General features: G+C 35.3%; 1 protein-coding gene across 3 annotated transcripts in view; it reads left to right on the forward strand.

Moving 5' to 3' along the window:
* Positions 1-323: 323 nt before the first annotated feature.
* Positions 324-23090, forward strand: part of LOC123528907 (adhesion G-protein coupled receptor G6-like) — a 45022-nt gene continuing 22255 nt past the window's right edge. For all 3 annotated transcript variants that reach the window (XM_045308978.2, XM_045308979.2, XM_053521718.1), the window contains exons 1-4: positions 324-835; positions 8399-8472; positions 17837-18472; positions 22584-22865. In XM_045308978.2, coding sequence (XP_045164913.2) covers positions 8406-8472; positions 17837-18472; positions 22584-22865 — 985 coding nt within the window. In that variant the 5' untranslated portion in view covers positions 324-835; positions 8399-8405. The remainder of the gene's footprint in view (positions 836-8398; positions 8473-17836; positions 18473-22583; positions 22866-23090) is intronic.

Genomic DNA, 23090 nt, shown 5'->3' on the forward strand with positions numbered 1-23090 from the left:
GAATCTAACGACAGGATCGCAAAGTTAAAGCTTAATTTTCACACGAGATCAAATTAAGCGCGTGCAGAAATTTGATTTTTTCGTTATTTCAAAAGCGTATCAGACGCATTATTGCTTTCCAATTTTAAGGAGATTAAATTGCGTACATTTAACTCATGTTATATGAGCGAGTTGCTTTAAAAACGAAACTTTTGTTTTAAAAAAATACATTAAAAACTGAATTTCTTAATCATAGTTTCCCTGATTCATATTTCTATGACCAAAATCATGTTTGTAACCGAGAAATCAAGATTTATATTGCAATTGTTTTCTTTCAGGAAGACAGGAGGAAATTGGTCATAGATAGGACCTGTTCTGGCAGAGAAATAACAGAGATTACGCCTCAGTGATTAGTCGTAATATAGAGTTCTTTGAAATAACTACTTTTTCATTAAGATAATGAAAACACTCAGTATGGAACTACTTTTTGGGAGGATTTTTCCGTCATAGTGCGTATTGGTAACCGTGAACTGTGCTATTTAATTATCATTACTTTATTATGAAAATTATTTACGTACGGGAACTTTATATACGCACTCAATAGATATAATATAACAAAAGAATGGCAATTTCGGAACTAAGTGAAATTGACAATAGTAACGTAGATTCGGCTGTCAAAATAAGTAACAAATTATGCTTGGACTGAATATAGCATCTGGATAAATAGAAAATAGAAAAACCGCATGTCTTTATCACTAGGGCCGATTAGAGATTACAGTTTGAAATTTTAGTTGACGACAGATTCTAAAAGGAGAAATATTTGTGATTGAATTTGGAAATATATACAGCAGTATTGGTAAGTCAAATATTTTTATTTTCTTTTAGACATTTCTGTTTTGTTTTGTTGTGTTTTTTTTTTTTCAAACTATCTGGAAGATGTGTTACTTTCTTCTTTGTTTTTATTTTTTGTTTTATTTTTTGTCACCTATGCTCATTTCCATGTAGGCTTTTTACATTAGTAAATAATTCAATTCTGAACACAGTTTGTACATTAATTTCAGATACAAGTAAAAGTTTACCATTAATTAAATACACATGTCCCGTGTCGGCGTATTTACCTCTCATAACATCTAATAATATTTTATTTGTTTTACGATAAACTGGTCAAGGATCTGAAGGACCACAATTTATTGGGATTTTAAACGTTTTCTTTTGATGATTAATGAATCTTTGATCTGAACATGGATGTATACTAGTTACAAAGTAATGAAATTGTATTTCTAAAACGTAAAAGTGCGAAATATGATTATATAGCCTCTTATGTCCTGACAGTAAAATTTCTTCTGTTCAGCTCCGAAAGTCGACTCTGACATCGAAGTTCGATATTTATGAATTTCCAATTTCGAATTAGCTCAAAATTCAAAGCTATGATGAAATTCAGCCTGTTAAGTATTTAATTTCGATCTTCGAACTGGCTAAAAGTTCAAAGCTAAATAGATCTTGAATATGGTCTTCGCTGCCAGTGCCAACTTGGCGAATCTTTTCAATGATTGTGTTAAAATACGTCCTGAAAACTGTGCACTTGTTATAATTATATATGACTTGAGTTTAGGGATCAAATTCATAATTTTTGATTGTTTTTCTCACTTTACTTGCACGACATCTACTGGTATTCTTCCCTTAAAAGTCAGAAGTCGGTATGAACATGGCAAAATAGACATAAAGACCTGTTGTTATAGGTTTAAAACCCATGAAAACTCCTAAAGTCCCAAGTTCACCCAACTATGTCAGGTACTTAAAAAATAAATTCCATTCAGGTCAGGTTAATAAATACAGAAGATAAGTCAAAAGCTAATTATGTTATCTAATGTAAAGACGACATCAAATATCTTAAAGGCCATCGTCTAAACCTGTCTAAAAATATAGGTGGTTTTTCACATTCAAAATTGTGATGCATCTTGAAATGGTAAGGCTTTTTCATAAAGAGACATTATCTTTGTGTATAAGCTTCGATGTTGAGCCAGAATTTAATGTAATTGAGTAATCTTTAAAAAAAAAAAAAAAAAAAAAAAGCTCATTGTTGTTTCTTGTCCATAGTGATTTTTTTTGGTTTTTATGTGCTTTTAGAACCTAGTTTTCGTCATTTGTCTCATGTCACAATTACTGGTATATTCAAATCTCTAAACACCATCATGCAATATGTTCTGGGGTCACAAGATTTAAACGAACCAGAACCGATGCTGAATTTACGCGGAAATAAAATATACACTTTTTCAAAAGATACATTTTCCTTGACGTTTAAAGAATGCACTCTTAGTATGAAAGATTTATTGTATAGAGAAGCTGTTGTAACCTAACCTCATTCTCATTTACGAAACAGGAACTTGTTATTACAGTATGTAGTTAGCATTCAACTGACAAACCCCTCTAAACCAGAAACTCTTCAATGTTTGCTTTAGAGGGGTTTCACAGTGACACATTGTCCAGGCTTAGCAGAGTAATCTCTTTATTACAGTAACCCTTGTACAACGGACAGATTTCAGTTTTCCCATCATTGCTGGTCCATAGATATTTCACTGTAAATCTTGATTTCCTTCAAACGAAACGTCTTTAATAGTCAACAGAATTGTGCAAAGTATATTCGTGTTATCGCCTATAGATACTTCTTAATTGGTATACGCAGGTGATTAATTAAAGCAGGTACGAGAACGGCTAACGTAAACAAAATTGAGAAACGTTGATAAGGTCGGGGAGAATATATCGGGAAATGCATTATTTCCCGAGATAATCTTACATAAAATGTAACATAACAAAACAGAAATATGTGTTAGTTACTTACAGAAAGCATGCATGCTGAGTGACTGTAATAGGCTGATCTACTGTTACAACAAATTTTGCATAATATTATAGTTTGGTAATACAACTTATCACACAGAACCCAACTACATTTTGTAAATGTTTATTGAATGTTTTTGCCTGTGTAAATTAACCGGCCTTTTTTATGATATTTTTGCGTAATGTTTGCTGTCCGTATCACACATCTACTGCACGGATTGATCCTCGGGCAATAGTTTTGACTATCGACGGCAAATCATTTAAAATGTGTTTTATTACACATTAGAAATAACTTTTCCTTTTTTTTTTCCTTAAGATTTGGCTTTAGTCCAGCAAAATTTAGTGTTGAACTATAGCATGGTCAATAGTACAAACTATATAAGGAATAATATCATAAACAATATTCATGCATGCCAGACAGAATTTTGTGTTGTGTTTTTGCCGATGCTAGAAAAACTCAACTTACACCCTTCGGTGTAAGATGACTCACATTTTGCAGTTTATAAATGACTGCGTAAATTCATACGCTACTGTGATAAAATAGTCCTCAAAAGAAAACATTCCTTGTACTTCAACTCTTCTATTGATTAAAGAATATGGCATTCAAGAAAAAGATTCTATCTCTAGTTGAAGGTGCGGATGGAAATATCTGGCTCTCGGGTAACTGTTTTACGGTAACTCGACAGAGCCTCGTTACCGCCTAAACAGTTACCCTCGAGCCACGTATTTCCATCCGCACCTTCAACCGGTGAAAGATTCTTATAATATTAGACGGATTAATCACTCTTATATTCATTCACACGCTTACTGCTAAGAACATTAAGAAATACCGAAATTATGCATTTTCCATTTCTTACCCCTTTATTTGCACGATATAGAACGGTATTTATACGGTACGGAACGGCACTGTAAAAGATTTTAGTATAGTAGAAAGGGGACTCGTTGTAAACAACCTTTTCGCTGAAGTCGAACTAGAATAAATGAATAAAGTTTAAATCCCGAAAAAAAAAAACTCAAAACAAAACAAAAGACATACAAAACAAAAAACACAATCCAAGACAAAACTGTTGTTTTAATGGGATAATATTTCACTTACTCAAATGAATGATACTCAGTAATCATTTATAGTAGAAATAACAGATGAAGATTTTAACCCTTATCATACTGGACACGATTGATTCTGCCTTTGTGACCAGTGCAGACCATGATCAGCCTGCACATCGGTACAGTCTTATCATGACCTGCACTGTTCGCCATTCAGTAAGGATCGCTTTGGTATGCACCCCTTTTAACAGTTAATGGTACTGTCCAAATTAAAAGATGGACAAGTTCATTATAGAATTTTAGCAGAGTAAAGATTTAAATTGGTTACGTGATTGTAGGCTCAATTGCAAGTCTTTTTTCCTCGCATTTCGCGTCAAATATATCAGCAACATCATATTAATTATGATTCCCTGATACTCCGGAAATGAACGTGCATTATCAAGCATCATCCGTCATTATGTTACACGTGCTTCTGGTAATAATTTAGCTGCAACAAATAATGCATGGCTTTAAGCACCAAAGTTGAACTTCATTTCTCATTAAAAAAACAGTTTTCTCTCAGAACCGTATTAATAGATTCAGACAGAAGTTTCGGACCTCAAATTTAGAATTTGCATTTTTTTGTTATTACAATAGAAAGAAATGAAAATTACAATAGAAAGAAATATAAATAATTTATATGAATGGGAATAGATTACAATGAAAAAAAATGCAATTAAGCTTGCCGCATACAATGCATGATGAGCCTTTTACATTCACCTTTTTTTCTTCACTATTTGTCTCTTTGAATGCTTTCATGTGGCTTTTTTTTGTGTTTTGTTTTTTGGTGTTGTTATTTTTAAAAATAATAGCATGCTTGAGAAAAAGCCTTTTCTAACTCAAACCTATGGTGAACAAAAGTAGTTTAACAGACCATTAGCATATATAATACACTACATATGCGAAGCACGTGATCTTTACACGACAGGGTTCAGTCAGGCTACCGACTAGCATACTTTTTTGTCGAGCCCGGACATAGTTATCCAAATGGCTGTTCGGTGTATGTGCGTCCGTCCGTCCGTCCGTGCGTCCGTCCGGATTTGTTTGTCCGGACCATAACTTTGACATGCATGGAGCAATCTTGTTTATATTTGGCATGAATGCCCAACGGTTAACCTCAGTGAGACGAAGTGTCATGTGTAATTCCCAGGTTCCTATCTCAGAAGTCAAGGTCACAGTTATGGGTCAAAGGGTGGGTCTGACATGTTGCTCTTGGGCATCTAGTTTAATTTATCTCTTTTTTTGGCGAGGGGTTTCAGAAAAAAACATCATAGCACTAATTAGTTTTTAAAAGAAAATTGACATAATTTCATAAAGTTTTAATAGCTCCATGTGTTATCTCCGGGCCTGGATTTCACGTGATGTTTAACGTGTTTGGTAATAACAACAAAATTGACTAAGAATTATTGAATGAATTGACAGAATATGGTTGATGATAAAAGATCTGATAAATATGATATTAAAGATAAAAGCGTTGAGGAATTATTTAGGGGATGGATAGAATTCTTATTCGAAACACAAACTCAAAAAATAATAACTGAAGTTGGCGGCCTAAAGGCCTAGCGGCCTGAAGATGGCGGCCTAGCGGTCTGGCGGCCCAGCGGCCTGAAGTCAGCGGCCTAGCGGCCTGGCATAATCGTGTATTTCTTGTAGAAGAATGCTTTGTATGATAAGATAAATATAAAAAAAGCTATGAATACAAACGTTAAATCTCAATTAAGCAACATGACAGTTTGTTAATTTAATTGTACTGTAGTCAGTGAACTCTCAAAGGCTACGTTGCAAATTTTTAAGCAATATTCTTTTTTATTCTTAATTGAGATTTAACGTTTGTATTCATAGTTATTTTTGTATTTATTTTATCATACACAGCATTCTTCTACAAGAAATACACAATTATGCTAGGCCGCTGGGCCGCCAGGCCGCCAACGTCAGGCCGCTATGCCGTTAGTGCCGCCAACTTCAGTGAAATAAAAATAATACTCGCTTTACGTAGAGTTTACATATTGCGGACAGGAAAATGACACAGCAGTTATGAACATCTTCATTTAAACAAACAAATCACTTTAAAAGGGATGTTTAAATATTTGAAATAACGGGCTAGTCAGCGTATGCCCACAATTAAGATGCATTATTAGGGATTGTTACAGCATGTTTCTGTTAAAGGTCATCTGCCTTATCTAAATAACATTAATCTGGTATTTAAACAAGTATAGTAATCAACATGCCACTCTTCTCTTCTATTAGGTATCCTGGCCTCTTTTGACATCTAGCTAGCAAAGTCAATAAAAAAACGTTGGCACGAGATACCAACATTCTTTTCATTTTGAATAACTGGATATTTCGTTTAATGCTATGGCAGTCTTTAACGTAAGTTGTGTAACCAGGTTTTACAACTATCCAATATGAAGTAAAGATGACGCATGGTAGAATCTTGATGTGGTTTTGTGTTGTTGTGGTTGTTGTTGTTTTTCTTTTGATCACTGGTCGATGAAAATTAGCCTTTTAATCCATGATTCGATCTTGTGATGTTAATTCGAAAATTCGAAGACGCCGTTAATAACGTAACAAAGAAATCTGTGAGGAAAAGACAGATGAGCCGCGCCATGAGAAAACCAAAACAGTGCATCCGCGCAGTCTGGTCAGGATCCATGCTGTTTGCTAACGGTTTCGCTAACTGCAATAGGCTTTGAAAGCGAACAGCATGGATCCTGACCAGACTGCGCGGATGCGCAGGCTGGTCGGTCTTGATTCATGCAGGTCGCAAATGCACTCTGTTGGTTTTCTTATGGCGCGGCTTATATGTTTCAAAAGTATCTAACGGCGCATAGGTATTTGAGATTTGAATTTACTGCTGTTTCGGAGACTTTTGCTTAGGTTCAAGAACTTTTCGAATGTCGGGGAAACTGACAAATCTGGATAACGACTATTGTCTAGCGTATAACGTGCAATAAAAAATATTCAAAACCGAGATTGGAACCTAACGCAATGAATCATTTATATTTTAGCAAACTATTTTTATCAAAAGCTTGCCACAGTAGGCTGTGACTCAGCATGACCTCGAAGAACACCAAACATAATTATTGTGGTCATTCTTGGAATTGAAATAATGTTTATGTTTTACCACTGACATTTGAACCCTTTCCGTGGCACGTCAAATGACCTGCCGTACGGACAAAATGGACATTAGACAAAGCGTTAGTTATAAAGCCGTCATGAACGTACTTGCAAAACGTTATATTTACGATGTGATTAATTAAGGTCTTTATTGTATAGCAATCGGACATTCAATGATCATGATAAAATAATGTTGGTATAATCATGACAGTGTGCATTATGCACGGATATAAATCAAGTATGTTATGTCATTATTTCTGGTCCATGCTCACGTTTTAAAGGGTCAAAATGCTTTGGTTTGGGCTGCACTTAAAAGATATGCGAGTGAAAAACATTACATTACTGATGTATTCGCTGTTTTACGAGTTTTGCCACAGGTGTCAGTCGTCTTAAACCAAAATTCACATTTCCTTTCGTGGATTCACCACTCGTGAAAGTTACATGAATGAATCTGGTGGTCTGTCGGTGAACAATATTTCAATCCTGTACTGAAAGAAACAAATACATGTATTCTCTATATGTTTTTTTTTCAACATAGTCACTTTATTTTTATCTTAACTCACCGTCTATAAATAATACTGTCAAAAAGTAAAAAATACTGAAACCAGTATTGAACAATGTGGACAATCGACAGTTTTCATGTAACTACGTATTTCCTTAAGTTTCCCTTTTCGGCAAACTTCGGTCATAACAGAAAATAACCGAAGAATGCCGAAATGCCATACGGAGGTTACGTAATCGAACGAAGATTGCCGATCACAACGTTAGGTAAGACATTAAGAAGTAATTAATTACGAGTTACGACACATGCGACCAGGACAGAGGTAACACGGTTACGATGACAAGCAGACTATCACAAATGACAAAATAAGTGTGTATATATGTCAGTCATTGAATGCACAGGGTGAAAGATATAATTTGACCCAGTATTTCAAAAGTACTAATGAAAATTATTTCTTCTTCTTCATCATCAGTAGCAACATCATTATCATAATAATAACCACCAGTGTCTTTACCATTATCATCCACGTTGTTATAGTCACCAACATCAACATTATCAGTATCATTTTGTTGTCATAATCTTCTCATTGTAATCATCTCCACCATCATCATCATCATCGTCATCACCATTATCATCATCATTATCATCATCACCAGCACCACAATAATCATACTTATCATCACCATCATCATCATCATCACCTACACCGCCACCAGCTCAGCAACATCATTACTATCAGGTGTCAACAATATACAAAACGAGAAAAAAAATATTTGTTTACGCTACCGTTAGTGATAATATGCAAAACAATATCTTTTTCTTTAAGTATTGTTAGTGTAATTTACAGATGCATAGAAGGTTACGTTTAGTTTTTTATTTCAGATTCAACATGTCTGCTTCAAGAGTTTTGCTACAGCTTACAGTCGTCATATATCATACATACATACTTGTTGAAGGTTAGTAACTTAAATATCTACTCTGAAAGCCGCCCATTAAAGTACCTTACTTTAAATATGTTGACACTAAGATTACGAGTAATGACGGAAAATGATAAATTCGAGTGTCCAACAATGAAATGTGAATCGATCTTTCTTGACCAGTTCCGTTATCTTAGCTTGGATTTTTTTTCTTACATGACTTTTTACACAAGTATTTCGTCGCCTGTTTACATAGGTCTTATTTCTAGGTGAGGCCACGTTTATGATACCAATATTGACCGCCATAGTATTGGCTTGTATAAATGTTAAAATATGTCTAAGAGAGATAGAGAGAGAGAGAGAGAGAGAGAGAGAGAGAAAGAGAGCGGTCGCAGTGGCCCAGTTGTTATACGCCGGAATACGAACTAGGGGTCGTGAGTCCGAGCTCCTGTTCCTCCAAATAAACTCAGTAACATTCGGATAGGAGTATGTGTGTTTACCTGAAATTACACGCACCTTTCCGGGATAAATAGAACAGTGGTTCAGCAATAGACTGCGGGACTTCTAGACTCGGGGTCACGGGTTTGATTTAAGTCCAGCTCGAAACTTAACGCAGTTTCCACAATTCTAAGTATGCAGTTATATTGATCATATATACAACAGACAAAGTATATCAAACACAATTCATACATAAAATAAATGGACTATTTATCACTATTTATAATTTTAAGACAATTAATCCCCAAATATTTTAGTTTACATCTTCTGCCTCTTAAATGTCAAAACTTCTTGACTGTATAATAAAAAGAATTTGATTAATGTGTAAAATGTGCTCTTAAATAAAGTGAAAATTCATATTTCATCATGACATCAGGAATTCTAACTGACCAATCATTTTCAAGTACCCGTAATTTTGAACTTTGGTGAAACAAAGCTGTATTACAATGAACATAATTGCAGTGACTACAGTGATTCAGAAACCTAATTTAGCTTTTAATCACGCGTCCTAGATGATGATACAGTCTTCAAAACATTGAAGTTTCGCTTTTTTTCTGATTTAATGCCTTAGTTTTAATCTTAAGTTGAGGTTTCAAACATGAAGTCTGACTCACACTCAGTGCTTGAACTGGTCTAAAATTCACTCGATCCAGGATACAACATCTAAGGTAAATCTGCTGTTATCAATGACCCCTCTTTATAACTAAATGAGAAATCTTAAATACTTAGGCAAGCAATAAAGAGAGAAAAAAAGAAAATGATAGAATACCAATGCAATGATTATAACAAAATGATAACAACATTTTTACAGTATACACGACAGGTACTCTTATTTGATGTTAATTTGATTGTTGTTTTACTGTGGTCAATTAACGATTGCTGATTACAACTCGTTTGTCATTTATGATTAAGTAATGAAATTTTATTATTTAATGTTATGTTTGGCAATTAAACAGGGTTATGACATTTATCATAGAGTTAATTGATATATTAAGAGCCGCGCCATGAGAAAATCAACATAGTGCGTTTGTAACCAGCATGGATCCAGACCAGCCTGTGCATCCGCGCAGTCTGGTCAGGATCTTTGCTGTTCGCTAACGGTTTCTCTCATTGCAATAGGCTTTGAAAGCGAACAGCATGGATCCTGACCAGATTGCGTGGATGCGCAGACTGGTCTGGATCTATGCTGGTCGCAAATGCACTATGTTGGTTTTTCTCAAGGCGCGGCTCATTTATATATTTTTCGTATTTGATTTTAAAACCAAGCATCATATGCGCTTAATTGAATACTCCTGTAGGCTATTAACATACATTGTCACTGTCCTGAGCAGTGTAAAAGCAAAAAGTGGACTTAAAAGGTTTCAGTTGTATCCATATTTATTATGTACTCAGGTCATCTGTCGGTATTTACAATACAAGTTCGGTACTTCCTTTTTAAATAGGAAGAATGCAGTTGTTAATCTTTTTGCAAACTAACATTCATTTCATAAAAGAAATAAACAAAATTGTTGTGTGTGTTTTTTTTTTAATAAACCGGAAAGATATATTTTACGCATTTTTAGCTCACCTGTCACGTAGTAACAAGATGAGCTTTTGTGATCGCCCTTCGTCCGTCGTCTGTCGTCCGTCGTCCGTCCGTCCACAATTTCCTTGTGAACACGATAGAGACAACATTTTGCAATCAGCTTTAATCAAACTTGCACACAACTTGTGTTGGCAAAATATCTAGGTTCCTTTTGAAAACTGGCCAAATCCCGCCATGGGTTCTAGAGTTATGGCCCCTTAAAGGGCCAAAATTTGCTATTTTTGCTTGTGAACATGATAGAGACAATATTTTGCAAACAACTTGAATCAAACTTGTACACAACTTGTATTGGCATAATATCTTGGTTTCTTTCGAAAACTGGCCAGATCCCATCATGGGTTCCAGAGTTATGGCCCCTTAAAGGTAAAAAAAAATTGCTATTTTGGATTTTGCAGCCATATAGAGACTTCACTTATGGTTTGATTTGATACAAACTTGCAAAATATATTCAACAACAATAAATCTTGGATTCCATGATGAATCTGTCAGATCCAATCATAGGTTCTGGAGTTATTTTATATCTGATTACCTCCCCTGATTTTAATCAAAATGGATTTATATCAGTAAGTACTTATAGGACTAAATTTCATTATTGTTATTAGTTGGACTCAGACAATCAGGGTAGATAACTGTGGACTGATTTTATGGATTTTATGTCAAATTACCTCCTTTTATTTCAAATTAAAATGGGTATATCCTTAGGACGGCCAGCACATATTTATGCAATCTCGCCAGGCATATGTATGTTTTTGACAACACAGTAAATGACGTCACTCGACCTTCAGCTATTTCCGGAAGCAAATAAAATGAAAGTAGAATTGTAAACTTAAAAACGAAAGCTGCATTTTGATTCAGGGGTCACGCGCAGGGGTCACCCCGTCTAAATGTATGCGCGTGGACTTCTTTTTTTCTTTCTTTCTTTTTTTCTTTTTTTTTTTTTTTTTTTTGCTATTGGGGAGCCAATTTTCAGCACTTTATTACGAATTGAAATTATCTGGGCTTTAGTACAGCATGTCAGCTTTTAATCTATGAAAAAATATTTGAGCTCTTGATAAACACAAATCCCACAGGGGTCCGTAACGGACCAGGCGTGCATTGATAATTTTGGAACTTCATCAAATCGCTCAAAATGTCATTTTTGATGTTGTCTGAGAGTGTAAGTATATGCCTCAGATGTAAGATATAACCGTGTTTGAGAGCTGCAGACCTAGACATTTCAGAAATATTTTCAAAATAAGTTTCGTGTAATAAATGTTGTTTCTACGGAAGCGTGAAAGGGCCATCAGACGCTAATACGTTTTAGTACGTTAAGGCTGTGGAAAGGATATCTCCATAACTAATGAAGATACTGATCTGAAATTTCATTTATGCCATCAGAGGGACTTGGACAATCAGTGAAGATACAATCATATTGACTGAATTTATGACAAATTACCTCCCCTTTTTATGTAAATGAATATACCTAGCAGCTTCTAATGAGATTGGTTTGAAACGATATTTATGTCTTCCATGGTAAGAAATTTCTACTTTTACTTACTTTTCTAATATATTGTTGTAAAGGCTTGTACTCTGTATCTTCTACATGAATGCATGATTACCTCCCCTGATTTTAATAAAAATGGATTTATCTCAGTAAGTATTTATAGGACTCATTCGAAATTTCATTATTGTCATTAGTTGGACTGAGACAATCAGGGTAGATAACTATGGACTGATTTTGTGTCATATTACCTCCCTTTGTTTCAAATTAAAATGGGTGTATCTCAGTAATCAATGAAGATACTGATTTGAAATGTCATTTATGCCATCAGATGGACTCGGACACTCAGGGTAGATAACTTTTGACTGAATTTATGACAAATTACCTCCCTTTATTTTGATGTAAATGAATATACCTCAGCAGCATCTATTGAGATTGGTTTTAAATGTTATTTAAGTCTTCCAGGGTAAGGATGCTAGAAAAAATAGTCATGCTAGTACAAAAATGCAGCATTTGAGCCTAGGACCCGCAAACTTGTTATGGAGATTGGTCATGACTAGTACGTGATCCATAGGTCAAAAGGGACTGTTACAAGAAAATATTTATCCTGATGATATTTAATGTGTTTGCCTATGTGATCTATGTCAAAACTTGATCTTATCCATAAGAGCAATGGTACTCAGGTGAGCGATATATGGCCATCATGGCCCTCTTGTTTATCTACTGGTATTTAGAAAGGTCAACATATAAAGTGTTTATGAAATGAAAAACAGTGTTTAATGTAAAAAAAATTGATGTCTTAACCTTGAATTGTTTACACTCTAACCTAGCTGTCTAAATTAAGGAGAAAAAAAAGGTGGTGTTCGTGTCTTTAATCACAGATGAAAATACACCGCAAATGTTTAGAGTCATGTTAGACTGGCTCATGTCCCTATGTTGGTCACATTTCTTATTTCTTTATTAACAGGGGAAGTAACTCCTGCAGCTTGTTTCTGTATTGACATTATTTATTGCCCCTGGCTGCTAACGTATGGTTTAGCCATTTGCTCATAAATATGTTTGTAGTGTCTGTAAAACTAGCCATGCAGCCAGGGCGTCGGGCTAGAGTCAAGTGGTCGCTGTTTAACATGTGGCCTTTAGCACATGTTAAACTGTATTTGAAATTGACATGATTTCTTAAATTCGGGTAATAAATTGATAACTGTAGTTTTATCAAAAAGATACCATGTCAAAGATAAAAATAATATATGATATAAGTGTGATTTACGGATTCTAATAAAATATCTTAATCACTTTCAAAGATCTGAAACTTGAAATAAATCTGCTCGGAACAAAAACAAATAAATTATGCTAGATTATTTTAGATTTACAAAATAATGACTTCTTGTATCTGTCTCTTATTTTAAACTAAGAAACATTGTTTTAGAAAGATAAGGTTTCCTATTATATAGCTAGTCTGCACCTCTATCGAATAAAGTCAAACATGTACCATAAAGACCAGCTGTATACAGTGACCAACTGACTCTTAAGGTGAGCTTAATATAAGAATTTCAAGCACAAATATTGACCTGGAATATACAGTAACTTACAAACTACAATGTCGTACCAAGATACTTACAAAAACAATACATAGGCAGAAATGGGAGATAAAGATAACTTTGACAGGTCGTGAAAACTAATGACAAAATTTGACAGATGTCAGTTGACTTATGACCTAATTAGATTTTTTTTTTTTGTTATTTCTACCTGTCAGTCAGACTTTTTTTTTTAAAGTTCGTCTATATTGCAGTTTACAACTCATAAACTAAAGTCTAAAAGAACATACTGTCTAACCAAATCTCATAAGAATTACTGTTGTTTCAATTAAATGTACTAATTAGGGCCAGACACAGCGTTGCATTTAGATAAAACAGTTCCCTTATTTGCATATAGATATAGAGGTTTTATCTAATGAGCACAGATACTGGAAATAAAATTTTAATACCATTTGTGTATTACAATAATGCTAAAATATCTCAACTGTGGCGTGTCTTTAAAACTACTCAATTTCGATTTAACCACATTAGCACTATCAGTGTCATTCACAGTGGTCTCCCCTTACAGTTAAGAGCCGTCTGCCAATCAAGATTTTGATAAGTTTGATATTATAATTAGAGTTTGGTTATCATACCCCCACAAAACGAAGTTTTTTTTGGGGTTATTTTGTTCTTTTTTTTGGAGGGGGTTGGGGGGATGGGGTACCGGTATATAGGAGTGAGCTTGTCTGTCGGTCGGTCGGTCGGTAGGTCGGTCGGTCTGTCGGTCATGGTTTGTTTTCATGGTTTCCGAATGATAACTCATGAAAGGCGTGACCGATTTAAAAATAATTTTTGGTACACAGGTGAACTATTAGAAAATACAGGTCAAGTTCGACTTTGGGGTCAGTAGGTCAAAGGTCAAGATCACAGTGACCCTGAACAGTTAAACCGTCTCCGGATGATAACTTGAGACCGCTTGGACCTAGGATCATAAATATTGGTACATAGATGTAACATCATAACATACAGGTCAGGTTTGACTTTGAGGTCAGAAGGTCAAAGGTCAAGGTCACAGTGACTCGGAACAGTTGAACGATTTCCGGATGATAACTCGAGAACGCTTGGGTCTAGGATCATAATTTTTTGTACACAGGCGTAACATGATAAAAAACAGGTCAAGTTCGACTTTGAGGTTAGTAGGTCAAAGGTCAAGGTCACAGTGACACGAAACATTTAAACGGTTTCCGGATGATTACTTGAGAACGGATGATTACTTGAGAACGCTTGAGCCATGATCATGAAAATTGATAGGGAGGTTGGTTATGGCCAGCAGATGACCCCAAATGATTTTGAGGTCAATAGGTCACAGATCAAGATCACAGTAACCCGGAACATTTAAAACGGTTTTCGGACAATAACTTCAGAACGCTTTGGACTAGGATCATGAAACTTAATAGGGAGGTTGGTCATGACCCGCAGATGACCCCCATTGATTCCGAGTTCCAAAGGTCAAAGGCCAGAGTGACCCGGAACATTTAAACCTTTTCCGGACAATACCTTGAGAACGTTTGGGCCGAGGATCATGAAACTTCATAGGGAGATTGATCATGACCAGCAGATGACCTGTATTGATTTTGAGGTCAGTAGGTCAAAGGTAAAGCAAGTTCGGCTTTGGCATTGGCTTAGTTCTGTGACAAGGCCATATTGTGGGGGTATAATTCGTTACTCCTGTGACAACTCTAGATGCATTTGTTTTGAGTTTATTTCAAGATAAATGGCTATGTGATAAATTGAAAATAACTTAATAAAATCGAAATAATAAAGTAATATTTAAATTTCTTACAAGTCAACGGTCATGTAATTTCATGGTCACGTGGTATTTGTGACGGCTGTGTTTAATGAGTGCTAGGGGAGATAATCGCCGCAGTGAGCTTGTTTGCAGTATACTCTAACCTGTGAATAAAGACAATTTACAAATAAAATGGCAAGAGAGTGTTCTTAGGGTAATTTTTAGAAGTTGGTAGATGCAAAAACATGTACGCATGCACCTATTATCACGTTAAGGTTCACGTTAAACGCCGGGTCCTACCTGGCTGATATTGCGGTGGTAAAGCCATTAAGCATATTTAGAGAGTAGGCTGGGCTTATCTGACAGATGATGGGTGATAACACTGAAACTTTATCTCTAGTAAACAGAGCCACGTGTGCTTTTGTATATTTTTCAGATCTGAATAAATTGTAGTAAATACTCATCTACAAATTAAAAAGCCTATGTATCTACAAGGGTATCTACAAATATTTTCCATTGTTGAAATACTAATAATTTACATGACTGGATGAAGTTAAGAAGTTTAAACTTAACTTTGCTTTTGTATCAGTATCAGAGCAATGGTACACAGGAATTAGCATTTCATGTAATAAATATTAAAATGTGGAAATATTTTTGCTTACTTACACAATTCTTTGAAACATATTCCATGGAATTTTTGAATCTCTCGGAGTTAATAACAATATATGTCAGTATGTGTATTACATAATGAATGTTTGAATATTTGTTTTTACATCTCCCAGAAATTGAATTTTGAAACTACTGGCTCTGATATCCATATTTAATATGCATGTAAATACTAACAAACTGCACTAAAAACATACACCTGGTGACTAAATATCCTAGGAATGTTTTAGTTCAGCTTATCACAGTGACCAGAATACCCCCATTTTATAAAGTAGGGTACTCAGAGTAATCAAACCTGCTAATTTTACTAGTACTTATTTCAGTATACCAAAAATACTCATCTGGTTGTAAGAGCTATATATTTTAACTGTAACAGTTTCAAATTATACAGTTACTGTTCATTTGTTTGAAGTAGGTCAATACTGAAGGAAGTCAAATAACCTTCTAACCTAATGGGTCAACCAATGTTTTGGGAACTAGATATAAATCACTTTTATCTACAGCTTTCAGGTGGCTAGCTAATTACTGTAATGTGTGCAATACAGGGATGCTGGGGATTATAACTCTTGATAATTGAATGGAACAAATGTAGAATATGTGAACAATGTGATATAATATGTGCTCAACATTTTGAAGGTTAAATCAGAAAGTGGATTATCATTTATGGAGTAAATCTAGCTGGTTTATAGAAAAAGCAGAAGATTTTATTTCTTTTCTTTATCTAAATGCTGAATGGAGTTATTTTTTCATCTCCCGCCATCTGTCAGATAAAGATGTTACTGATGTAAACTTCCCTATTCTGTTATTGGCTGAAAGGGAGGTCATAACCTTTATGTGGGCTGGCTTTAGCAAGTAGAGGTAAATTTGAATTTCTAGCAGACAACTAAAAACTTTTTTTCAGAAAGGCAGTAATTACTTGATAAAAATTTACAAAATTTTACACACTGAATTCTGTCATACTAGAGAACATATGTTCCAAATTTCAAAAAATAAAGTTCAATAAAAGTAGAGATATTTAGAAAAAATGTATCAGTTTTCTGTTGTTCACAGCATTGTGTTCAGCTGAAAAGCAGACATTTTCTGAGCTTGTCTGCCTTTTATACTTTTACCCTGGTGTTTAAGGTAAAATTTCAACGATTTGAGTGGTAAATGTGTTTAAAATTAACTCATTTTTTCAATATTTGTTGATAAAAAAACGAGCCAATTGTATATTTCGATCAAACTGAATTTGGCACTTTCAATTTGCGCACCGTTTATAGGCAAATAAAGTGGTATCGCTATGCGGTCCCCTTTACCAAATAGCTGTTGTCTTCCCTGGCATCATATTCTAGAGGTACACTGGAGACAACTCTTGTTTAATGAATTAATTCCTGTTTATGTTTTGTGTTTCCGTTCTTGCCGAACTTTCATAACGTGTTGATAAACTAACGAGTTAAAATCAAAGGTGAACTAAATGTAATAAATGTATTAAACGTCTCTACTTAAGGGAGAAATGAGTTCACTTTGTACCATGTCATTTATCAAATACTACATACTTTGAAGTTTTTCTTATTTCGGCATTTCAAATAGGTCAAGTTAAAGGTAAATAAATATTATAGTTGATTTAGAACGCTTTTGTTTTACATGGCATGGGTACAAAGGATTTCGTAAGTTATGAACAGGATAAATCTTGATAAATGGTCATCAATGGAAAAATAATGTCTCATTCCCTTCAGTTCAACTGAAATATTGCATTTAGTTATGGCTATCTTAATCTGTTTCAGCGTGTTTTTTTTGTTGTTGTTTTTTGTTTGTTTGTTGTTTTTTTTTTTTTGTTGTTGTTGTTTTCTTTGTTGTTGTTGTTGTTAGTTTTCTTTTTTCCATTTTAGGTAATGCTCAGATTACAGTGACTCCATTTCCGGCTCTGATTTTTCATGGTGCTGTTCAAAACGTACCCGTCCTCTCGGTGACTGCCACAGACACCGATACAGGCCAACCCCTACAAAGCGTTGCCCTTACAAACAGTAGGGATTCGGACTATTTCAAGCTTATCCAACAACCCCGGGTACCTAATGAATGGATTCTAAAGGTTAAAAAAACAATAGACAAACCAGTAGGGTACGTATTTACATTCAGCGTGTACGGGTACTACAACCAGACTCCACAAGACCGACGTATCCAGATCAATGTTACGGAAGAGAACGAGCACGCACCGTCATTTGAACAGCAAGAGTACACGTTCGTGGCTTTAAGAAACGGTCTTGATTACAACTTGACAGATATAGGAACCGTAAAAGCGGTTGATGCAGACACAGAAATTTATAATAAACAGTTTCATTATCATATACTTGATCCACATGCTGAGCGGTATTTTCTAGTTGATCTGGAGACAGGCCTCATCGAGATGACGGGAAATATTCCAGCTGGAGTCAGTAACGTAACGTTTAGCGTTACGGCGATAGACGGCGGGTCACCGCAGCGGCTTAATACGACCGATGTTACCGTAATAATTACTGATCTCCGGCGTAAGTATACTGCATATTTCCACTATCATTTTGTCCGTTCATTCATAATTGCCTATTTATTAACAAATCAGCTTCTTCACTTAGACTGGAAATGTAAAAATTAAGAATAATTTGATCTAAAAGTTGATACACGGGGGCTAAACCCTAATAAAATCAACCTGTTTCAGTTTTTAGCCCACCATCATGATGATGGTGGGCTATTAAAATCACTCTGCGTCCGTGGTCCGTCCGTCCGTCATTCCGTCCGTCCGTCCGTCCGTCCGTTAACAATTTCTCGTTATCGCATCTCCTCAGAAACTACTGGGGGGATTTTGACCAAACTTTGTCAGAATGATGTATTGGTACCCTAGTTGTGTCCCCCTGAAAAACAGACTGGTTCAACAATTTATGAGTGAGTTATGGCCCTTTGTTTATTTCTATAATTTATATAGATTTATATAGGGAAAAACTTTGAAAACCTTCTTGTCCAAAACCACAGAGCCTAGGGCTTTGATATTTAGTATGAAGCATCATCTAGTGGTCCTCTACCAAGATGATTCAAATTATTTCTCTGGGGTCAAATATGGCCCCGCCCTGGGGTCACATGGTTTATATAGACTTATATAGGGAAAAACTTTGAATAACCTCTTGTCCAAAACCACAGGGCCTAGGGCTTTGATATTTTGTATGTGACATCATCTAGTGGTCTTCAACTAAGATTGTTCAAATTATACCCCTAGGGTCAAATATGGCCCCGCCCTGGGGGTCATATGGTTTACATAGACTTATATAGGGAAAAACTTTGAAAATCTTCTTGTCCAAACCACAAAGCCTAGGGCTTTGATACTTGTAATGTAGCATCATCTAGTGGTTCTCTACCAAGTTTGTTCAAATTATCCTCCTAGGGTTAAATATGGCCCCGCCCCGGGGGTCACATGGTTCATATAGACTTATATAGGGAAAAGCTTTTAAAATGTTCTTGTCAGTAACTACAACATTCAAACTTGGACCACATGTATATTTTTGAGGGGCAAGATGAACCTTGACATGAGTTGACCTTGATTTTGACCTAGTGACCTACTTTCACATTTCTGTAGCTACAGCCTTCAAATTTGGACCACATGCATAATTTTGTGCACTGGAAAAAACTTTGACCTTTATTTTGACCTAGTGACCTACTTTCACATTTTTGAAGGTACAGGCATCAAATTTGGACCATATGCATAGTTTCCTGTTTCAAAATGAAATTTGACATTGATTTTGACCTAGTGACCTACTTTCACATTTCTCAAGCTACAGCCTTCAAATTTGGACTACATGCATAGTTTTGTGTACCGAAAAAACTTTGACCTTGACATTGACCTAGTGACCTACTTTCACATTTTTGAAGGTACAGGCTTCAAATTTGGACCACATGCATAGTTTTGTATTCTGAAATAAAATTTGACCTTGATTTTGACCTAGTGACCTACTTTTACATTTCTCAAGCTACAGCCTTCAAATTTGGACCACTTGCATAGTTTTGTGTACTGAAATGACCTTTGACCTTTACATTGACCTAGTGACCTACTTTCACATTTTTAAGGTACAGGCTTCAAATTTGGACCACATGCATAGTTTTGTATTCCGAAATAAAATTTGACCTTGATTTTGACCTAGTGACCTACTTTTACATTTCTCAAGCTACAGCCTTCAGATTTGGACCACATGCATAGTTTTGTGTACCGAAACAAACTTTGACCTTTTCATTGACCTAGTAACCTACTTTTACATTTTTGAAGGTACAGGCTTCAAATTTGGACCACATGCATAGTTTTGTATTCCGAAGTAAAATTTGACTTTGATTTTGACCTAGTGACCTACTTTTACATTTCTCAAGCTACAGCCTTCAAATTTGGACCACTTGCATAGATTTGTGTTGTGTACGGAAATGAAATTTGACCTTGAGCTAGTCAGTAAGTCTTGAAATTTGGAACACTCAAAAATGGCACATTGGTGGGCGCCAAGATCACTCTGTGATCTCTTGTTTCAACAGTATATCTGTTGTACTATGTGAAATTCACAAATTTACCTACTCTGAAATTATTAATATTCATGGAGCGCGGGGTGGGGTGGGGGATGGGACGGGAATAGGATGAGGCGCTAATTTTTGTGGATATTTGTTGCGTCAGTCTAGGATATCGGAATTAAATGAGCCGCGCCATGAGAAAACCAACACAGTGCATTTGCGACAAGCATGGATCCAGACCAACCTGCGCATCCGCGCAGTCTGGTCAGAATCCATGCTGTTCGCTAACAGTTTTTCTAAGTGCATTAGGCTTTGAAAGCGAATAGCAAGGATCCTTACCAGACTGCGCAGATGCGCAGGCTGATCTGGATCCATCCTGGTCGCAAATGCACTATGTTGGTTTTCTCATGGCGCGGCTCAAATGTCAATGTACAAGTTAACTTCCCGTTCATTTTAACTTCAAATCGGTCTATCCAACAAATCGGTCTATCCAAACCTACGAACTTTCACGCCTTGATTATACAGTTTTTGTCAGAAACTGTCTTATCCATAAAGTTAGCTATAAACCGTTAGCTTGCCGAGGATTTGACTGTCAACCATTTCAAGGGAAGTTTTGTGCTATCGTTGCCCTGCTAACACGAAAGACAGAGATGAAATGTACAAGAAACATTTTGACGTTTATTTTTAGGTGTATTTCAGGTATTTTTAAGTTTTATGTATATATTTAGATATTTTTAAACATGCTTTAAGTAGACTTAACTGTAAAACATAAATAATGTCACGATACGAGAGCAGTCGGGACAAAAGGCCATGTAAACGAAATGTCTACGTTTAACGTTCAACAAAACGTGCACGGGAATATATAACTATGTTATTTTTCCAGCGACGTGGCAGGTCCATTTTAACGTGACGCCACACACCTTTGTTAAAAGGTTTACTTTAAAAATACAGTCAATAAAATAGGCTTTGAAACTATTTTGCTACGTTTAGATTGCTTCTGTACTCTCGGGACGAAACGGGACGAAACATCCATTAAATATTTCGCCACGGCCAAACAAACTCACATATAGGTGACGATTCAAGGTCCTACGTGTGTAACATGCACGTCTGTCATGTACTTGAAAATAAATAGTCGTAATATATGCGATTACAAGAATCAAGGGAAAGAAAAATGACCAGTCCATATCTATGACAAGCTAACATGGACTTGTTCGCTCATTTTTAATGACTATTCGCATGTATAAACATTTGTTTACATGTAATTTTTCCAACTTGTCCTGTACGTGAACTACATTCAAAAGGACAATTTATGAGAAGACCTTCTTAAATGGCCAAGTCTACTTTAGTCACTTCATCGCTTTAAGGTGATATATTAAGTTTAAACAAAACATTTCTGCGTATTTTTGTTACTTGCGAAATACATGTTTATATAGACTAGAGTACTCATCTCTCATCAACCTTCTAAACAAATATTTCGGATTTTTGAATAATTGCGTTCTCTATTTGAGAAAATAACCTTTTTAACGGCAATTTGATAATGAAGTGTTCTGTCTCAATTTAGTAAAAAGGATACATCGCAAAAAAGTCATCAAATAAAAAAACGCCGTGCAAAATGTCTCTGTTTTTTGACATTGTTTCTTATAACGAAACAAAATGAAACGAAATCATTTAAGTGTATTTTATGGCAGCGACAGATGGAGTATATGTGTCTTTAATATCATGCTATTCTTATTCGCAGCTTTAATGTTTCTGTCGGAATGCCCATTATAGATTCCGTATATATAAACAGTATTAAGGAAAACAAAAAAATATACATAGATATACAGATCATTAATTCGAGTTGTTGAAGGAAAAAGCAATTATGTGGCAAATGTAGTGTTTAAAATGCTAGTCCTTCGGTAAAAGGATAAACAATGTGAAAAGATGAATATTATTATTTTTTTAAATGTGATTTTATACGGTTTCATTCATATCCAAAACAACAAAATAGTGATTGTTGTTAATTTTGTTGTTGCTGCTGCTACTGCTACTAATACTGGTGTTGTTTTCGTTTTACTCTGAATATTATTCGAGGGATATCTTTCGACATGTGGAATATTACACTAACACTTTACTTCACTTTAGCACCGGATGTATTTTGTGTGGCAGTAGAGGAATCCATTGCAAGAGTCTGTTGGAAAGACCCGACTAACGGAAGTTACGTCATGAAGTACGAACTTCTTTTCAAAATGGACGACCAGAACGCGACGACGGTTCCCGTTCGCGTAGAGGGCGTAAAGGATGAAACATGCAGTATAGTTACAGGAAACCAGCTTGGCCGGAACTATACATTCTCTGTGCGTGTCTTTAATGGATTAGAATGGAGTCCAGAAAGTCTTCAAAGAAAAGTTACGATCGAAAAGAAAGGTAAACCTGTCGTTTATTTAAATGATATCAGAAACACTAAATGATCTGTCTTAAACTCAATATTTACTTCAGTTTAAAGATATCAACTCAACCTTACATACAGTTCGTCGAAAATAAAATAATATTCTACATTCTAACATTTCATTTTCGTTTTTACACCTAAAATCTTATGTTTGATAAAGTTGGCGCAATGCTGAAACATAGTTAGGATTTCATTTTAATGCT

The sequence above is a fragment of the Mercenaria mercenaria genome, chromosome 13, assembly GCF_021730395.1.
Source record: "Mercenaria mercenaria strain notata chromosome 13, MADL_Memer_1, whole genome shotgun sequence".
In the NCBI taxonomy this organism is placed as follows: Eukaryota; Metazoa; Mollusca; class Bivalvia; order Venerida; family Veneridae; genus Mercenaria; species Mercenaria mercenaria.